Source organism: Hippocampus guttulatus, chromosome 6, assembly GCF_054856545.1.
Source record: "Hippocampus guttulatus isolate MCC_2025c chromosome 6, RoL_Hgut_1.0, whole genome shotgun sequence".
In the NCBI taxonomy this organism is placed as follows: domain Eukaryota; kingdom Metazoa; phylum Chordata; class Actinopteri; order Syngnathiformes; family Syngnathidae; genus Hippocampus; species Hippocampus guttulatus.
Window position 1 is genome coordinate 16,856,971 of NC_141266.1, and position 13,793 is coordinate 16,870,763.

At 42.8% G+C, this 13,793-nt stretch overlaps 1 protein-coding gene across 3 annotated transcripts in view; it reads left to right on the forward strand.

Moving 5' to 3' along the window:
* The window catches only part of adam22 (ADAM metallopeptidase domain 22), a 55,952-nt gene that overhangs the window by 14,133 nt on the left and 28,026 nt on the right, over positions 1-13,793 (forward strand). For all 3 annotated transcript variants that reach the window (XM_086113729.1, XM_086113727.1, XM_086113728.1), the window contains exons 4-6: positions 3,666-3,732; positions 6,116-6,198; positions 10,545-10,611. In XM_086113729.1, the coding sequence (XP_085969855.1) occupies positions 3,666-3,732; positions 6,116-6,198; positions 10,545-10,611 (217 nt within the window). The remainder of the gene's footprint in view (positions 1-3,665; positions 3,733-6,115; positions 6,199-10,544; positions 10,612-13,793) is intronic.

The following is a 13,793-nucleotide window of genomic DNA, read 5'->3' on the forward strand; positions in this document are numbered from 1 at the left end:
AGAAGGTCGCAAACACAGTGAATGACAGGAACCTCTAGAAAAAGGCAGTCGACTGAACATAATGGATGATAGACCTTCAAAATGGAAGGAAATCCATCCATCCATTTTCTAATCTGCTTATCTTCACAAGGGTCTCGGGCGTGCTGGAGCCTCTCCCAGCTGTCTTTGGGCAGTAGGCGAGGGACACCCTGAACTGGTTGCCAGTCAATCGCAGGGAACACATACACGAACCGCCATTCGCGCTCTCAATCACGCCTTGGGAGATTTAGAGCAGGGGTGTCAAACTCATTTTTTGTTGCGGGCCACATTGGAGTTACGATTTCCCTTGGAGGTCCGTTATGATGGTGAATTTTTTTGAAATCATATAAATGTTTAATCACCTCCCCATATTCCATACATGGCATAAATTGATGGATAACTTGTTTTAAAATCAGAAGTCAAGAATAATGACTTGTTTAAATGTAATAAGGGGTTTGGTAATGAGAAAATGTTTGCAATATCATATGTTATTATGGATTACATATGACACTTTTGGTTCATGGAACTTGACATGCTTGATTTGCTTTCGTGGGCCACATAAAATGCTGTGGTGGGCCAGATCTGGCCCAGGGGCCTTGACTTTGACACCTGTGTTTTAGAGTGTTCCATTAGCTTGCCATGCATGTTTTTGCAATGTGGGAGGAAACCGGAGTACCCGGAGAAAAACCCACGCAGGCACGGGGAGAACATGCAAACTCCACATAAGAAGGCCGGAGCTGGAATTGAACCCTGCACCTCTGCACTGTGAGGCCAACGTGCTAACCGGTCCTCCACCCTGTGCCAGTAGCAGTGGATTTCAAACCACCCGATTCATCGTTTGGGGCGCAATAAGAAGTATCATCTTACACAGTATTGTGTGAATGTTAAGTGTAAATCAGCACGTTAGCATGACAAGAGGCATGTGTGTATCGCGGCGGGGGGGGGGGGGGGGGGGGATGGTGTCAGGCCATTGAGTGCGAACAAGGGGTTGAGTTTTTGCGTCTTTGTCTAATAAGTTATTTAAATCCTCCAAGACTGAAATCTGCAATGTGCTATCAGGCCCCCTTGCATCAGATGCTGCGTTTGCGATGCCGCCTTAGTGTGCCCCCTCGCTCGCTCTCTGCATCCCCCCCCCCCCCCACCCCCCTTGCTGGGCCGGATCAGCATGGATCAAGATCACAAGCTGTGAATCTTAAACATACATCCCAGCAGAACAAAGGCTAACAGCGCCCCTTTGACCCGCAGAGCACGTCTTCATCACACTCGTGTACACGCGCCTAACTTTGCTCCTGTCATCCCATCGCAGCTTTAACGTGTTGTCCGGCGTTCGAGATGAGCAATGATGCACAATCGGAGGCTATCAAATGATCTCTGTGGCTCTTATGACAGTTGTGATGGCGCATGTTTTTTTTTTTTTTTTCATGAAAGACCTTGGAGCGCTGCATGATGGGATAGCGGTCAGAGCCCCCGAGCTCTGCGTTGACACCTCCCTCTCGTTAGCTTTGCTTGCCTCTTTATTCCCCCCATGATGGCCATTCCTCCATTTTTCCATTTTATCTCCCGCCTCTCCGTGCTTTTATTACCCGAGCACACCGGAGTGGCCATTAGTCTTCCAGAGGAGTCTTATTTCCTGTGCAGGTCTGCAGGCTGTTGTGAGGCAGGAAAGGAGTGAAACACTTTAGCGCTGATCCCTTTGGCCAGCGCAGCTTGTTCTCGGACTTGTTTTTTGATGAAGATTTGACAAAAACAACTTGATTTGAGATGATTCCAGAGGAAATTTTAACGTCTTGGTCAAATGTCCCCGAAGTGGTACGGTTTGGAGTTCAACCACGGTTCTCTGGAAAAACAGTCCTCTGAAGTCAAGCTCAATTTTAGGTGTGACGTCAGCCAACACCTCAGTCATTAGCTAAACGATAACTCAACAACGTTTTGCTTTTTCTTTGGCTTTTGTATGTGATTTTTTTAAATCAATTAATTTTAATTCAATGCTTCTTAAGTTCAAAGTAACATGTTAATTTATGATTGGATTTACATATGTTATTTGAGAGATAAAAAGAGATACTTTTTCCAAGAAAAAGCACTTACAGTATTTTCACATTGTCGAGAAAAAGATTATAATTTTTTTGTAATTACAGTATCTATTTGGACGTTGATGTTTTTTTAAAAAATATATAAGTGAAGAAAAACGATTAACGCGAGAAATCAGGGGAACAAAAATGTGCAATTTTATCCTAAGTCCAGCAAAAGAAGGGTACCTGTGAGTAAGCATGGGCTGATCATTGATTTGTTTGACCATGACCAAGTTGGAGCGGCCTCTTTGTTGTTATTTGCCTCAATTTAAGGTTTTTTTTTCCCTCCTCCTTGGCAGCAGAGTGGGGAGGGCTGAGCAGTTACACACATGGAGCAGAAGAGAGGGAGCAAGACAAGAGAGACCCTGCAAACACAAAGGCCTTTTTGTGCTGATCAATGTGCCAGGGGGTGCTACTTAGCTCCAAGCACAACATGGGTAGCCCATGGGTTTGTGCTAAAAATAGCTCACCTATGATGGGACACTGTGACTTACTAAGAAGAATTAAAAAGAAAGATATTCAACATTTATTTCAAGATTTAAATTTTACATCATATGTGTTTCCCCTGCGCCAAAAAAATAAATGTTATTTTGTTTGATTGTGTTAAATGGAATTTTAAAAAAAAGTTTAGTTGCCCAAATATTTCGGAAAAAAGGACATTTTAGAGTTTTAACTTTTTTATCGTCACACTTTTTTTCTTCTGCCATCACAATTACAAAGCCAAACAAAAAAGCCTTTGGAGGCTCCTTGAGATGAAGCCTCATGTGAATTTTAAGTTTTTTCAAAATCGGATTAGGTTGACGTCCAAATTGTACAACTTCTGACTTTGGAGGCTCTTATTAATCCTCGCTGTTCTTTGTCCATTTAACACACGCTAGTTTCTGGAGGCTCTTTCACTCCAGTTGTCATTTTTACATTTGATTCAGAAATTTTGTTTTGCCGTTTGGTTTTTATACTTTGCCTCTGCAGCCTGTTCATTCCCGCAAGACGTCTTTTTTCTCGGGTTGAGTTGGTGTGGTGTGTATTTTCTTTGGGATACTTGCTGACACAAACACACACACACACACTTACTTTATTTACTCTTCTTTTCGGCCAGTGTTACCATTTTTTTCTTTTTATTTTCTTGACTGCAACCTCTATTCGTCCTTTACACATACAAACATACGTGAAAACCTGTAACCATTGTAAATAGCACAGCCACCTTATGCTGTTTTCTATGCTATTGCTAATTTAGCCGACCCAATTTTGCTGCTGTAGACTGCAAATTTTCCCAGTGTGGGACAAATAAAGGTTATCTTATCTTATCTTATCTTTAGTGCACTGTTTAACCACGCACACACTTGCAGACATACGTTTTGTCTCAAAGGGACATCTTTCTGTTTGCGGTCTAGAAATAGCTTCATCCCTTCTCGGTGGTCATAATTAGCCGAGCTGATGCTTTGAAACACTCCGACAGAAAACGATCATTCCATGAAATATAAGACCACGCGCACAACGGAGTGACACTTGAATGAAAGTCACACATTTACACGACATTATCTGACGATTTTTTCCTCCCCTCTGTCTTCTCTCTTCCAGTGATCTGCTGTCTTCAGAGTATGTGGAAAAGCATTTGTCAGCGAAAGGGAAGCCGGTCGTCACTGCTGTAAGATTCTGCAAATTGTTCTTTTTCTTCTTCTACTGTCAGTTTGGACACAACACCATCATTAGTGTGTGAACACTTACAACAGTGTGCGTGCGTGCGTGTGTGCGTGCGTGTGTGTGTGTGTGAACACCTTCCCTTCCTCATTGTCATCATCAACCGGATGTGTTTTTAACCCTTTCATGCACCAAGAATGATAACCTGTCCACTGTCGTGACGGTTGTCCCTGAAAGGGCGAACACATTTTAACGCAATTATCTGATCATGATATATTGTCAGTTTGTCGAGAAAGGCATTGACCACGGCCTCAGATGTCTGCATTCTTTCGTTCGCATGTTACCGCTGCCATTTTAAGTTGAATTGATATTACACTTGGAGTATTTCTTCGATTCATTTTATGGATATTTTTTTCTACTTTGAGTTCATTTGTTATAATGTACTTTTTTTTTTTTTTTTTACGTCAGTGGCCCTAATGTGTAACGTTTTCCAATGTGTTACCAAATAAGAACACAGTAACCAATGAAATGCACGTTGTGTTTCATAAGGGTTCATTTTATCCGGCTGAAAATAAGTACAAGATGAAACCAGAAGGTATGGACGCATTCTATCAAGCGTGTCACAATCCTTGGGTAGCGCCAGTGTGGACATTATTAGCCCTCGCCCCACCCAAATGGAACAGGGCCATAATCAATTGTATTTAAGACCTGTGTTTACCCTGCAGCTAAACGTCAAAGCAATGAAAAGGTCATATTTGACATTTTGCTATCGCTATGTCTCCAGGATGCCGCACACATGTGTGTGTGTGTGTGTGTGTGTGTGTGTGCGCGCACTGCTTTGAATAGCTGTAAATAGTCTTTAGATGGAAGGAAATGAGAATCACTGAAGGACTGCAGCATCCTTGCAGCAGCGCAGTCACCAGCCACTGCTGGGGAATGCGATGTTGCGCAACTCAGCTTGAATGTCCAAGCATGTCCGGCATGCTTTTAACGGCGTAACCAGGCGGGCGTATTGCGGTGCGGTGCGTCGCTATGCGCTGCATCACGGCGGTAATTGATCCTGATAAAAGCTGAGTTTCCTTGGGGGGAGTGAGGCTTCCTGACTTTCTAATGGCTGTTTGGCAGCAGGGAAACAAGCGGGAAGAGTTAGCCCCCACCGAGCACTTAGACCATGTACACTTACATCTTTGGAAAATGAATGCGTTTACTTGCAAGGGGCAAGAGAAGTCGCACGCAGACAGAGAGCTTGGAAGTAAAGAGGGAGAAGATGTGCTGAAGTAGCGCACCGGGTCACACATTCATGCGACAAAAAAATGCACCGTAATCGCACTGTGCCACGTACACGGTCTGGAGAAGTTCATTTCCCTGATAACGTGACAAAACCATCAGAAAATAAAATCACCAGAGATGTGCAATGTCTGATCTTGCGTGTTTGAAAGGCACACGTGGCACTGCCATTGAGAGAACGTTTCTGCTTGTGTAAACATTTTTGAAATGCCAGAAACAAAAATTGTCACGACGTATCATTTATTCTGCGATGCAATTTTGGAGCTTCTGAATGATCTAAGGCAGAGGTCCCCAACATTGTGTCTGCGGGACACAAATACCCCCAGAAAGACCTCACCAGTGATGGGACATTGTGACAATGTTGTCAAAGAGATCAATTGAAGAATGTAGTGAACTCAATGCCGATTATTCTTCTTTGCAAAAATCGTTAACATGATCAGTGTCGTCACACTGATGAAAATGATCAGTCATTAACCGTTTCAGGGACAGCGGTTACTACAGTGGACATCTTATCATGGTATCGGGTTACAGGGTGCATGAAAGGGGCAATAGTAACGTAATTGTGTGTACATTTATTTTCTGAGTTGTGTATCAAACTGGTCTCCCTTTTGCGATCATCAGCACCCAAGAAATAGCTCTCGGTTTCAAAAAGGGCGGTAACCCCTGATCTAAAGCTGACTTGAAGTCAGTCACAAGAAGGAGTCATGCCACGCCACCTGTGACAAAACTCCTTTCAACTTTGCATTTCGGTGCGTCTCGGTATTTCAGCACACTGTGTTTTGGGCTCTGTTGTCCAAGTTTTAAACGCAATGTTCTGCCGTGTGGGCAGAAACATCGCGTTGCCATTCACTCAAGGTAAGTTAAATCGAATTACCAAATATGGCTTTTCGCTTGCCGGCTTCCCCCAAAATGATTGCAGTGATTCATTTATATTCTTTCACTCAGTAATACTGCATATTTGTTTGCTTGTCTAAAACAATGAATCCAATTTCATGAACCAAAAATTTGAATCTTCTGATTTTGTTTAGGCCAGTAGAGAAGGCCTTGTTGATAGGAGACGTTTTTGAATGTAAGCCAATGCATAATCCTGTGTGTGTTTACAGGGAGGAGAGCACTGCTACTACCAAGGGAAAGTCAGAAACATTCCTCGCTCCTTCGCAGCCCTTTCTACTTGTCACGGACTACAGTAAGTACTTCTAATACACATGCGTAAGTGAGTATGCATGCTGAGTCACATCCCTATCTAGCAACGACATCGATGCTGATTCAATTTAGCCGGCTTCTGTTTTGTTTTAACATTTGAAATCAGATAGGTAGTACAAACCATCTCTGTTCAGTACCCTTTATGAGGGAGTAACTATGTTGTATGTAATGCGGTAATTCTGTGATGCTGCAGTTTGGAACCGATATCGTCGTGATATAGGCCGAAACAAATGTGCATTCAAAATGAACATTTTTGACAATGTTGTCAAGTAAGACTTTGTTTGAAGTAGGGATGCATTTATGAAAAGATTAAGACATTTCGGATGCATTGCTCGAGGTCTTTGATCGGGACTCGATATTGGCAGAGATTCAAAATCGGGTGACTTGGACTAAGGTATCAAACATTTTTGTTCGCAAATCCTTTTTATCATGTGGGCGCCCTGGTAGTCGAGTGGTTAGCGCATTGACCTCACAGTGCAGAGGTCGTGGGTTTGATCTCGGCTCCGGCCTTTCTGTGTGGAGTTTGCATGTTCTCCCCGGGCCTGCGTGGGTTTTCTCCGGGTATTCCGGTTTCCTCCCACATTCCAAAAACATGCATGGCAGGCTGATTGAACAATCTAAATTGTCCCTCGGTGTGAGTGTGAGCGCGAATGGTTGTTCGCTTCTGTGTGCCGTGCGATTGGCTGGCAACCAGTTCAGGGTGTCCCCCGCCTACTGCCCGAAGACAGCTGGGATAGGCTCCGGCTCTGTTTTTATGAAGGGAATCAATCACAGAAGTATTATGAATATTAGCAGAAAGGTCTATCATCGGTAATAAGACCACATGTCGTCGCCAGTTGCAGCGACATATTTTTGTAGGTTTTTTTTTTTTGGAGGTGTTTACAATAAACATTCGAGGCCGGTGCTGTGGTTTCAAGGGTAACCCGGATGAGTGTATAAATATGCAGCACAAAAATATTCATATGCTAGGTGTGATTCATTACAAGTGTGTGGGTATGTCGTCTTGCAAGGTGCATTTTAATTCATGTTTACATGTCGCGTCTGGACACTGTCGAATTGAATGACTCAACACTAAATACAATAATCAACATGATACGGATGATGTATTTGGGTATTCACCATATGCATATGCAATATAGAATGTAAACTCTATCTCTGTGCAGCTAATGAAATCATCCGCATCCGTGCATCTTTTTTTTTTTTTTTGGAACAACTATGCATTGGCGTGTCAGCTCATCAATGTTGGCAAGAAAAATCTTCTAATCGTGATGTATGCAAATGCTGAGCAAGCCCAATCAAGCTTCGGCTTTTTAACAACATTTGCATTATTCGATGGCATTATCTCACCCAAGTAAATTTGGATTTGTGCGTGCGTGCGTGCGTGCATGCGTGCGTCCGAGCGGAGGCTGCACAGCAATATCAGCCATTGCAGAGAGAGCACTTCCCAGAAGCCGCGTCAGGTATTTTCCATTATATACATCCTGCTCTCCCCTCTCTGTGTGTTTTAGGCACGCACGCACAAGCAACAGAAACTTAAACCTACACTGCAATTATAGCTCTTAACCGCATATGGACGGCTAATGCTCCTATCGTCAGCCGTCCTGTCAGATGATCGTTCACCAATGGCTCGGGTTTGTTTTTTCAGAACGCCAATACATGTAACGCATAGATGGGAATGAATATCATGTCGTATTCCTCGCTTTACTGTACCCGCATGCACAAAAGCAGCCTTGAAAAGGAATGAAAGATTTCAAATTGTCCAAATTATTGCTAAAAAAATGTTCATGGTCTCATCTTTTTTTTTTTCAAGCATGCAAGTTGCCAAAGTTAGTCTGCAGAGCCACTGGGTTACTTTTTATCCTGTTTCCAAGGCTCAAATAGGAACCGGGTGCTTCGAGTACATTTTATTCAATCTGTCCCACAATTGCCAGTCACTACGAGGCAGTTTTGGCAATGAGTCAAATATTTGGTTTCCATAACTTGGCCTGCATCACTTTTCTGTGTGTGTAATTTATGCCGCGTCAACGTTGTCCTGGGTGTGCTTTAAAGATCCTTAAAAAGTATCACATTTCAGTTTGATAAAAGTCGAGTCATAGTTTTTGATTTAGTACTGGAATGTCAAACTTATTTTTGTAGCGGGCCACATTTTAATTACCGTTTCATTTGGAGGGCCGTTCTGACTGAAATCAGAGAAAAGGCGTCAAGAATAACGGTTTATTCAATTGTTGTGTAAGTTACTGTAATGAGAGGTTTGGTCACAAGAAAAATAGCTGACAATATCGCGCTTATTTGTTACATATGAGAATTTGAAATTTTGGTACAATTTTTAGTAAGCATCATGGAAGTTGATTTGCTTTTGCGGGCCACATAAAATGATGTGGTGGGCCAGATCTGGCCCCCGGGCCTTGAGTTTGACACCTGTGATTTAGGATACGCAAATTTATATTGGGAACATCTCTTAAAATATCGTCAGATATTACTGAATCCATATCAACCACTTGAGCTGACATTCAGTGATGGAAAGGCGTTAAATTTGATTGAAGTGACTTTTTCTTTTTGTCCGATTTCATCCTGCAGATGTCATGTTTGATATCCTGATCGAGAGTTTCGTTATTCTTCTTGAGTTTCATCGTTGTTCTTGATTTGAATAAATAAATAAATAATGTTAATCGCGCTTTATGCGAATAGAGTGAATTTCTTATATAAGTCTTACAATGAACGAATTGAAGTATTCTGTTAGCCAAATGGATGCAAAATATTCTGAATGCCGAAGCACCAAAATTTCAGTCACCGCGGACACTTTTGGTTCCTTTTTCAGATGAGTGAATTTTCACCATGGATAACTGACTAAAGATCGTTTTGACTTCTCTTTTCTACATATTGAGGATTCAAAGTCCGGAGAAAAAGAGATGAATTGCGGGCAGGAGTTCACCCTTCCTGACAGAGCCAATCTCCTAAAAGCTGGAGATAAAGTTAATTAACGGATGTGGCGCGGTCACTTCAGGTGCTCGTGGGCTTACGTCGATGGCAAAGACCTTCACACAGCTGCTCCATGAGAAATTGATCTCTGACTTATTAAAAGGAGTGCTCATTTCAGTGACGTGCCCGTACTCTACATGTGCGTTCGATACCATAGCCTACGTCAATTATTTGAGGACAGTCAAGCGTTTGAGTTCAATGACTTTCGGAGTCACTGAACGCCAACAGTGCTAGCTTACCTTACCTTTATGTGTTCAAATACAAGAACCAGTGCAATGTATGTCAAGATATGTCCTATATTATGACATGTCACATACCGACTGATTAATCGATGAAGAAAAAATGTTGGGGGGGTTTTTTGCTCATTTATACAGATTTTTTTTTTTTTTTTTTTTTTACACATAAGACAAAGATAATGACATTCAAACACCTTCCCCACAAAAAAAAAGCCATATTTTCTCTCTGTTATAAAGTTAAACAATTACCAAGGGATAAAGTATTGTCCAACAATCGAATGTTCTGCTTGTAATTCATATCTCTATTGTTGGAAGCGTTAAGGGAACAGACATTTTTTATTCATTAATCGGTTATCTGAGTTTTATTTTGCCAAATATCAGAATCGCCATCAGCATAAAAAAATCCATCTAGGTCAGGCCCTAATGTATAGATAGATAAATGTTGGGGGGCGGGGGGGGGGGCAACAGCCTACCTCATCTTTTTCTTCTAGTTGTTCGAGAAAAGAGGTAAAAATCTCAAACTGAGATAATGAGGCTGCACAAGTGTGCATACCCGCTTAGAACTGAAATGCGGTTGTGTTGAAAATCAACCAATCACACTCAAGGTCATGTTGAACGGCATTCATCTGCCATCATTTCAAGTGCCTCTAGGGCGCCACAAATAAAGTTCAGCTGTTCAGGTGGCCTTTTACTGGCATTTTTTTCCCCCTGTCATTCTAGCAGAAGCCTGAACATTTTGCGCGAACAATGACTGCTTTTTCAAACTGTTCATAATTCCCTCCAGGTCTCGCTGAAGAAAAAACAGGCCTTGGACTTCCAGCATGATACAGATTATTGGTGCAAAAAGTTCTTTTTTCTTTTTCTTTTTTTTATCTCACAAAAACCCGTGATTTGAACATGTCTATGTAGACTTTTCATATCGACTGTAATCAGTGTCAGAGTGGTTATATTTGACAAATGAAAGTACAGGCTTGTGCATTCCTCGAAAGTATAGAAACAATTACTCAAATTGCCAACACAGAATGAAACGACAATCCTCCATCCTTTTGAAATGATGAATACAACCATCGCTACATTTGTGTTCACACGTGTGTCTCCCTTCACTCTGTTTCAGTGGGATGTTCTTCGATGGCAACCACACGTATCTGATTGAACCTGGAGGAGAGGGCGGCGGCAACAAAGTAAGTGTTGTCATCCCTTCACACCCACGATGATGAATAATATAGGCCCTGGGATGGGAGATTGAATGGGATTATGGGATTGAAACAGGGGTCAACGATTGTCTGGAGAGGATCACCAGACAAAAAGTCACTTGCACACACACCCCAGCCATATGGGGGCCATTGGCAATTTTTCAGCAAACTCTGGACAAAGCAATGTGCTCAGTTACAAAGAAGCCTTCTGCTAATTAGATAATAACGATTAAAGGCATTATGGTCGAAAGGAGAGGATGGATCTGAGATTGCCCCGAGACACCCTAATACTCAAATAGTGTGCGTGTGTGTGTGTGTGTGTGTCCGCACTAATTAAAATGTCCAGGAGATGTAAGTGTGTTTCTACTGTTAATAAGCAAAAAGGAGATGAGATAAAAGAGGTAAAGGACTTTGGTTTATGCTTCCATCCATACTCGGCTCATATGACAGATTTAATGGCTGGGCCACCAAACGCTCAAGGTCGGAGAATAAAGGCTGCAAATGAAACACGGTGGAAGGCCAAGCGGAGATGAATCTGAGTATACAGTGGTACCTCTACTTAAGAAATTAATCGGTTCTGGAAGAAATTTCTTAACTCAAACATTTTGTAAGTAGACACGCGTTTTCCATGTAAATGCCCTAATCCGTTCTAAGCCCCGCCAAAATTCAGACATAAAGGACACAGTTCAGCATAAATATTGGGACACAGTTCATCAAATACGTGCGGAACCACCAAAGAAGTGTGATTCGGTCAAGTCTAAGGGTGGGCCTAATTTTCGGATTTTTCACGAGATGTGAATTTCATACCTGTCGACCTCGGCTAACAGCTGCCCTTATAAATGATTACGATTCCCCTTACAAAGCAACAAAAGCCCGTAAAACGTCTTACCGCGCATGCGCACATCATGCTTTATCAATCCGATCGTACGCAGCGATGATAAAAAAAATAATATGATTGAGGATTATTTTTGCTGGTTTGCCGTGACAATAGTAGCGATCGACGACGGCATTGTTGTTGGCTACCAGCAGGTGAGACGATCTGGATTTGAGCCAAAATGGTCTTTGTGAGATCGGTTCACAATTGTTTTTTTTTCGCCCGTATAAAAGTTGTAATACGCCGTACATGATTTGAAATGATTAAAAAAAACGTATAACGTACGGGGAAAACGTACAAGTTGACAGGTATGTGAATTACATAGAGATCCATTTGCAAAATATGTCAGACCAGATTGGCGACGAAGTGCACGCCTCGCACACTAAATACCCCCCCCCCCAAATATGTAACTCGCTGCCCATTGTTACGATGACTGTATTGTTTTTGATCGCGGCTTTGCTCCAAGTCACATCAGCACATGGAAATGTTCCTCACAGGTGAGGACAAAAAGTTTACTTGCCCCGATCCTGTTCTCACCGATGAATGTGACATCATGTCGACGTTCGGCCATTATTGAAATGTAGTCGGGACTCATATACAGCCGTTGGACAGTCGGTGAGCGTAAATGGGGCGGCTGTGAAAACTGCCCAAGTCTTGTGTTGGTGGTTGACAGATTTCTTTTTCATGGAGGACGACGAACAGATGTGTGGTACCATTCTAGTTCCGCGGGGTGGATTGATACCACAGTGACTGAAGTAGCTAATTAGTTAATGAGAGAACCGGTTCCTTTGAGGTTAGATTTGTTTTTAGAAATGCACCCAGGCCCTCCCGGGACCTGTTTTAGTTTCCACATATCCGCTCTAAAATCTTCTAAAGCGCCATTCTCTTCACGTCTTTCGAGTTACACATCTTCTGTATCATCGGCGAATGTGGAAGCTGTGAGTCGGCGGCGCGCCGCCAACTTGACGGTCGTGAGGTGCTTTAAAGTCGAATTATAAATCACAGCAGGAGGAGGCGTATGTCGGCCATATGGGAAATTCATCTGCCCTTCCCCGCCCCCCGCCCTCTTCCTCTACCGCCAGGGCAGTAACGTTAGCACATCCACAAAAGGTTGCTGGTGCCACTTTATATGTTGAATTTTCCAGCATCGGACGTCAACATGCTCGCGTACCATGAAAGCACATTAGCCAGCGGGTAAGGAGCAGGTGCACATTGCCAAGTGCTCCGTCGGGTGGCCGTATAGTGTGATGTGCACACTTTGAGGGAAGATGCTGAAGAGCACAAAATACCATATGTTTGTTTTGTTGTTGTTGTTTGTTTGCTTTTTTTTGACAACGCTGCAACTGCGCCTCGGAGAACATTGGAGCAAAACATTGCAGCTGGTCAGCTGAAATAGCCAAAGTGATGAGAATGGTAGAAACTTTTCGATCGGTGTTTTCGTTCAAGTTTCTGCGATATGACAATCCTTCAAGTCATTTTTGTGAAGGGAAAATTGCTGTGAGGAGGAAGAAAGAGAAACTTTTATACGAGTGCCTTTTTTGTTTGGGTTACTGCATGTGACTAATCGATGTACACTGGACAAATTTTACGGTTGCGCTCTTGTTCTTGATGTTTACTCCATAAGTACGCACAAAGTCACTATTTGGCAAATTCAAATGGATTCCATTTTTCTTGTGAGTAGCCAACTATTACTTGCTATATTGAAACGTTACATTTGAATGTGATAAAAAAAGATGTTCACTGTGTGTTGAACTGAGTGTGGAGAAAGCAGACTGGATGTGGGGGATGATGATTTATTTCATATGCTGGTGCTTTGGTGGATTTCGGAGGGGTGGGGGTTGATGGTGGCAGGTTGCGGCTCGAGGGTGCTTGCTTGAGGTGCCAAGTGGTTTTTTTTCTTTTTTTTTTATTGGATGATAAGATTGGGGGGGAGGTCTCCTGTGGTGCGTGCACACACACAGAGACAGCATGTTACACCTCGTTGCATTATATTCATGAGCCAGCCAGCCAGCCAGCAGTCTGCATCTTCAGCGAGATGCCGTCTCCCGTGGCAACCCCGGCCCCGCCCCCCCGGAGCTCTCCTCGTTTCTTTGTAGCCTAACAACATATGAAAAGCCATCTGTGTTTTGAGCCTTAATCCCCATCCATTTGCACACACCCCGCAGAGTGCGGAGGCTGCGTATGTGCTTTGGTAAGGCCGAAACAAAGAAGACAGTGGTCAGTCAGCAGTAATGCAGGTGCTGCACTTCTTTGTCAAATCGCTTATTAATTATCAGCCAGTGAAGTAGGCGAACAT